Source organism: Plasmodium gaboni, chromosome 10 (assembly GCF_001602025.1).
Source record: "Plasmodium gaboni strain SY75 chromosome 10, whole genome shotgun sequence".
Taxonomy (NCBI): domain Eukaryota; phylum Apicomplexa; class Aconoidasida; order Haemosporida; family Plasmodiidae; genus Plasmodium; species Plasmodium gaboni.
The window spans coordinates 575,986-582,901 of NC_031490.1; the positions used below are offsets into that span (position 1 = coordinate 575,986).

The 6,916-nt window shown below is 15.8% G+C and overlaps 1 protein-coding gene across 1 annotated transcript; it reads right to left on the bottom strand.

Moving 5' to 3' along the window:
- Positions 1–2,128: 2,128 nt before the first annotated feature.
- PGSY75_1016700 (exported protein (PHISTc)) lies at positions 2,129–4,683 on the bottom strand (the record flags this gene model as incomplete). Its single annotated transcript, XM_018785936.1, has 2 exons — positions 2,129–4,381; positions 4,480–4,683. 2 exons carry the CDS (start codon positions 4,681–4,683, stop codon positions 2,129–2,131), a joined length of 2,457 nt encoding a protein of 818 aa, XP_018641553.1.
- Between the last annotated feature and the right edge of the window lie 2,233 nt (positions 4,684–6,916).

A 6,916-nucleotide genomic window follows, 5' to 3' on the forward strand; every position in this document is an offset into this window, starting at 1 on the left:
AAAAAAATTTTTATATTATAATGATATATTAAAAAAAAAAAAAAAATAATAAAGAGAAAAAATCATTAAAAAAAAAAAAAATCTAATATATATACTTAAATAAAATTATTATTTTTAATATAAAAAAAATAAATGTAAAAACAAAAAAAAAAAAAAAAAAAAAAAAAAAAAAAACTAAAAATGGAAAAGAAATATATGATATATTATATATATATTATTTAGAATGGAACTTACATTTTTTTTCTTTTTTTTTTTTTTTTTTAAAGTTATGAAAATATAATAATAAAATAGGTACTAAATACGTATTATTGATAATAATAAAATATATATATCACAATTTAACAAAATTAAAAAAATATATTGTAAATCATATTATTTTCAAAATATATATTTTTTGTACATATAGGATCTTTTTCTTTTCCTGGTCTTTTAATTTTTTTTTTTTTTTTTTTTTTATTAATAATAGTAAAATAATTCTAAAATAAAAAAAAAATATATATTATAAATATATATGTTACAATTCCATTTAAAAAAAAAAAAAAAAAAATCCGTATTTTCTCATATATATAATATATACGAATAAATAGTTTTTACTTCAAGACTTATTAGAAAATATGGATGAATCATTCAAATTGCTCTAAATTAAATTTTATTATTTTGCTATAATATTATAATAATATTTTTACATATTTATTTGTTATTTTTATATATTTATTTGTTATTTTTATATATTTATTTTTCATATAATTATGCAAATACATCAGCTAATTTTCTTATATTAAAATATATATATATATATATAAATATATGTATATATTATAATAAGTCGATCTAATTTATTAATATGTAATATTCTTTATAAAATTATTGTATATATAATTTTCTAAAAAAATATGACTTTATATAAATATTTTATATATATATAAATAATTTTATTATAATATGCAAATTTGATATATTAAAAAAGAATACAAAAAGAAATAAGTCTTTTTTAAATTTGCATTTAACTAATAAATTATATATATATATATATTATATTACTTATAATATAACAATTAATATATATTTATTTTAAGTTAATATAAATATTTTCTTTAAAAAAAAAAAAAATACAAATTATTCTTTTACCCTATATTAGTATCCTCTTCCATAATTATAAGAAATATTTATTTTATATTATATATATAATATATATATATATATATTACATAATAACAAAATGAATATATACAATATGTACATTAAAATAATATATATTATATAATGTGAAATAATTATATTTGTATCATCTTATATAAATATTTATTATACTCAAAATATTCTCAATTAAAAGCACACGAGAAAAAAATATATCTATATTATTTTATTTTTTTTCATTTTTCAAGCAATATTATATTTTTTTGAAAACATATTTTTTACCTTTTTTATATATGAATATGTAAAAAAAATTTTCGTAAAATTATCATTTAATTTTTCTTATTATTTTAAAATAAATCAATACATATATATATATATATATGTATATATTTGTATCTGTGTAGGTTTATGCACCATATAAAAATATAAGAAAGAATTAAAAAATAACTACTTCCAAAATGGATAACTTATTTTTAGGCCTCATTGAAAATTATATTTAATATATATATAATTAACATTACCAAGGTTATAAAACTGTTTCTTATTTTTATTTTTCTTAATAAAAAACCTTTACAAATATTTACATCATGGTTATATTATAAAAGTATATTTAATTTTTTTTTTTTTAATTTCGAACAATTAAAAATATGATTCAAAAATAGTCTAATATGTCTTAATTACTTAATATATATATATATATATATATATATATTTTAGGAATAACCCAAAACAAATGATACAAGCATCTTGTTTAAAATTATTTTTGTCATTATATTATTAAAATATAAAAAAAAAAAACAAATTAAAAAAAAATAATAATCAATAAATAAATAAATATTATGAATAAATTATGTTTTATCATATAATATTTTAATTATGTATATATTAAAAGTATTTACAAAAAATAAGCATAAATATAAATAAATATATATATATATATATTTATTTATTTATTTATTTATAATTGATATTTATATATGTCCTATGGACATTACTCCTTAGCAAGGAATGCAATCCACTCTCCAATACTTTTATCTTTTTTTAAACGAAATGCATACCACTTCATTTTTTTTTCAATCTCATCTTTCCAAATAGAATTCAATTGTGTTCTTTGATTCAACCAATAATTTCTTTGTTCCTGTATTAGTTTAATGAAATTAGACTTGCTCATATTTCCCTTATATAACAAAGTATAAAAATTCTGTAAAATTCTACCTTCCAATTCCAAGTAATCAGCAGTCATATTAAAATTTGCTTTAGCCATACATTTCCTTTTTATATAACCAGGCATTTTATAATTTTGTATACATTTTTCTATATATTCATTCATATCTTTTTGCATATGAAGAAATTTTTTCCTTTCAATTCTTTTAACATGATTAAATATAATAAACATATCTTTCAAACTTATAAATTCATTTAGTTTTGAAATAATATCATTAATTTCCTTTTCTGTATAATTTTCTTCAAAACTAGTTATTTCTTTTTTATTTGATTCATTTACTTTCTTTTCTTTCGAAGTATTCCACTTTACATCAATTCCGGTATCACTTTGAAAGACTGCATATAATTGGTTCATGTTTTCCTTTTTAGAATGTTGTATTTCAGAAGAAGAATCTTTTTTTACAATTTTATTCATATTATCTGTTTTTTTTTTTTTTTTATTATTATCAGAATATGACGATCCTTGTGTTTCTCCTTCAGTTTCATAAGAATTGTCTTCATAATCATTATTTTTAGTAGGAAATTCATATTCACTCTCATTACAAATATGATCAACATTATCATCATTATCATCATTATCATCATCATCATCACTATTATTATAATCTTCTCTATGTAATGTACGACTTGTTGTTCTCAAATTTTGTACTTTGCTCTTTTTGCTTTTTTTTTTCTGAGCAGAGGAATTATTAAACTTACTTTCAAATTCTTCATCTGAACTATCAACGAAATCAATTTTCATATTCCCTTTCATATAATCTTCATAATTAAAATTTGTATTAATACTAGAATTTCTAATATTATGTCCTTTAAAATGCACCCTTTCAAAAGCTTCATCTATAGTTCCTAAATAATCATCAATATTACTTGGGTTGTAATTTTGACCTTGATATGTTGAATTATTAATATATGTATTATACATATTATCATGATTATAATTTTCACCATGTTTTTGATGAACCAGTTTTTCAAATTCTTTTTCCATAACAAGAAAATCATCATTCCATTTATTATCATCATAATAACTATCATAATATGGATCGTTATATGTATTATAGTTATTTGACATTGAATACATTCCTTCGTTCCATTCTTCTATAGAAATTGTTTGAGGATTTCCATGTCCCATATTATGATACGTATTGGTAGTATTTTCATAACCATAATAATAATAATTATTATTATTATATGGATTTTCTGTATGGCTTGAATAATTATTATATGAAATATTATTGTAATTTCTTGAATTTTCTTCTATATATGGATCTCTCTGAAAATTTCCTTGTGATGTGTTCCTACCATCCATTTTATTGTTATATCCATTTGAATATTGACTATGGTAATTACTACTATTTTGATTATTATAATTATTACTATCATTATAATTTTTCTTGTCATATTTATTTCCTCTAAACATTTGGGAATTACTATCACTATTACCTCCTCCTGGATTCCTATTTTGTAAATGAACACCTGAAGAAGTTTTTCCGAAATTATGAATATTATCCCTTGAATTATTATTATTATAAATATTATTATTAGTAGTATTTCCAGTTATAGATTCGTTTAATATTTTATAACTATTTCCATTATTTATATTTTTCCCATTATTTATATTTTTCCCACTATTTATATCTTTTTCTTTATCTGTATTAAAAGATATGCTTTTAAAAGATTGTTCTAAAAAACTTAAATCATCATCTAAACATTTAATGTTAGATTGAGATGTATTTGCAATCCTTGATTCTTTTAATATCTTAGAACTAGTTCCTTTATTAATATTCCTTTGTTCTTGATCTTGACCTTGATATTTATTTGATAAGTTATTATCATTAAAATTATTTCTATTAATAGTAGATGCACTCTCTCTAGAATTATATCCTAGTGATGAAAGTCCACTCACATCATGCAAATTATAATCATGTTGGTTTTGATAATATAAATCACTTAATACTCTTACGAAATTAGGACTAAATTTTAAGAGATGTACCTTTGTGCATTTATTGTATGAATATATATCCTGTACAAAAAAAAAAAAAAAAAAAAAAAAAAAAATATATATGTATATATATATATATATATATAATATATACATATTATATTCTTGTTTTCACTTACCTGAAATAATATAACTATTAAGATAAGAAATAATAATAAATCACTATTTTTATAGAGCACCCATTTATTTTTAATGTCTTTATTTTGATACGATTTTTTTTCTTTGTTTAATTTACAATTACATTGCTGTTTATCATTTTTAGTTTTTTCTGTAATATATCTTTTTTCTAACATAAAAAATAAATGTCCTTTCCGAATTTTCATGTTCAAATTTATTCTTTCTTTATATTTAATACAGCATAAAACGTAACAAAGAAAAAAAACAAATAAGACAATATATATATATATATATATATATATGTTATGTATATATATTAATTGGTCTTATAATAATTTATACAAATATTTATATTATTCCATTCCATTCTATTCTAACCTATTATATATTATATATATATATATTACATATAATTATTAAATATTTACAAACAAAAACATAACCAGTATATTATACATACATAATCATCTGCGAAACATCCTAATATATTTTTTTGTCACTTTATCTTCTTAGTTTATGAAAGCGTAACATCTACATCCTTTTATAACTCTAAAAATTAATTTCAAAAATTGTTATATTATTTTTTTTTTCTTTCTTAACAGAGTGTGGTATAAAATATTATTACTTAAAAACATTAAAAATATATCTCATAAAATGGATATATATATATATATAAATGTTTTTTTTTTTTTTTTTGTAAAAGTATACATATATATATATATATATATATATATTATATATCTTTTCTTTTACAATGAATGATAAGAATTAAAAAACATTGAACTCAAATATTAAAAATATATATTACCACCATTAATTATTAAAAAAAATAAAATAAATAAATAATAGATTAATTCAACTGTTGAAATTATATATTTCTTATTTTAATTTATAAGTCCTTCTTTATTTTTTATTTTTCTGTCTCTATAATTATATTATTAATAAAGCCTTTTAAAATCATAAGGGGCTCTTCAAAATATAATTATTTAAAAAAAAAAAAAAAATACATATATATATATATATATATATAAATATATAAAATAATAAATATAATATTATGTTTATATATAAAAAAAAATATATCCCATGAAAATTATATATTATTTATAATTATTATTTTATTTTTTAAATATACAATAATATGTAGTTAATTTTCAATATCATCAATGGGTTATATTGAATTAATATTTTATATATTTAAATAATATATATTATAAATAATAATTTTAAAAAATAAAAAAAATATAATAATAATAAATACAAATATAAATATAAATAAATGCATATATATAATATAATAATATATTAACAATATATAATAAATATATATATAATTCTATAACAACTTTATAATAATATATAATACATAATATATAAAGACACAATATATATTTTTTTCTTTTTCTTCTTTAAAATTCATAGGACAAAAAATTTGTAAGAGTTGCTATTTTTATTTTGTTCTATACCAATTTTTTTTTTTTTTTTGGTTTCAAAAATTATATATACATTAACATATTTCTATTTGTAAAATTACTATTTGTATTTTTATTTTTATTTTTATTTCCTTTTTAAATAAATTAATTTGTTATATATATATAATAAATATATTAAATTATATATTAATAAATATTTTCTAAAAAAGAATATTTAAATTATATATGTAAATTATCTTATATGCGTTACAATATTATATATATATATATAATATATATATATTTTAAAAAAATGTTTTTTATAAATTTTTTTATAAAATAATTATTTTATAAAAAAATAATAATAGATATTTTTTAATTTCAATGTTTAAATAATATATATAATTATTATATTTCAAATTTTTAAAAGAATTTTTTAATGTCCTTGAATTTATTAATAAACCTTATAGAAATATATAATATATATATATAATTATATATTATATATATATTATAATACACTTATATTTTAAATATATATTTTGAATGTATAAGAATGAAGATTTATGACATTTATATATATATATAATAATTTAAAAAAAAGAAATCATAAGAAAACATAATATATATATATATATAAATTAAAAAAAAAATAGCATCCAATTAATATATAAAATCATATTTTTTGTATATATATCAAAAGGATATGTGTTGAATATGATTATTATTTTACACTACAATAAAAATAATCAAGAGAGCTAATTATATGTTTTAATATCCACCATCTATAGTTATATATATATTATATTTTTTTTTTTTTTACTTTTTAACTCAATTATTTTTTTACTTTTTAACTCAATTTTTTTTTTTTTTTAATATAGTTGAAAAAAAATAAAAAAGTATATATAAATGTATTAACAAAGAAAAGAACAAGAAATAAAATAAAATAAAATAAAATAAAACAAAACAAAACAGAAATAGCAATGTAAAATCATAAATATATCATTTTTTTTTTTTTTTTTTTTTT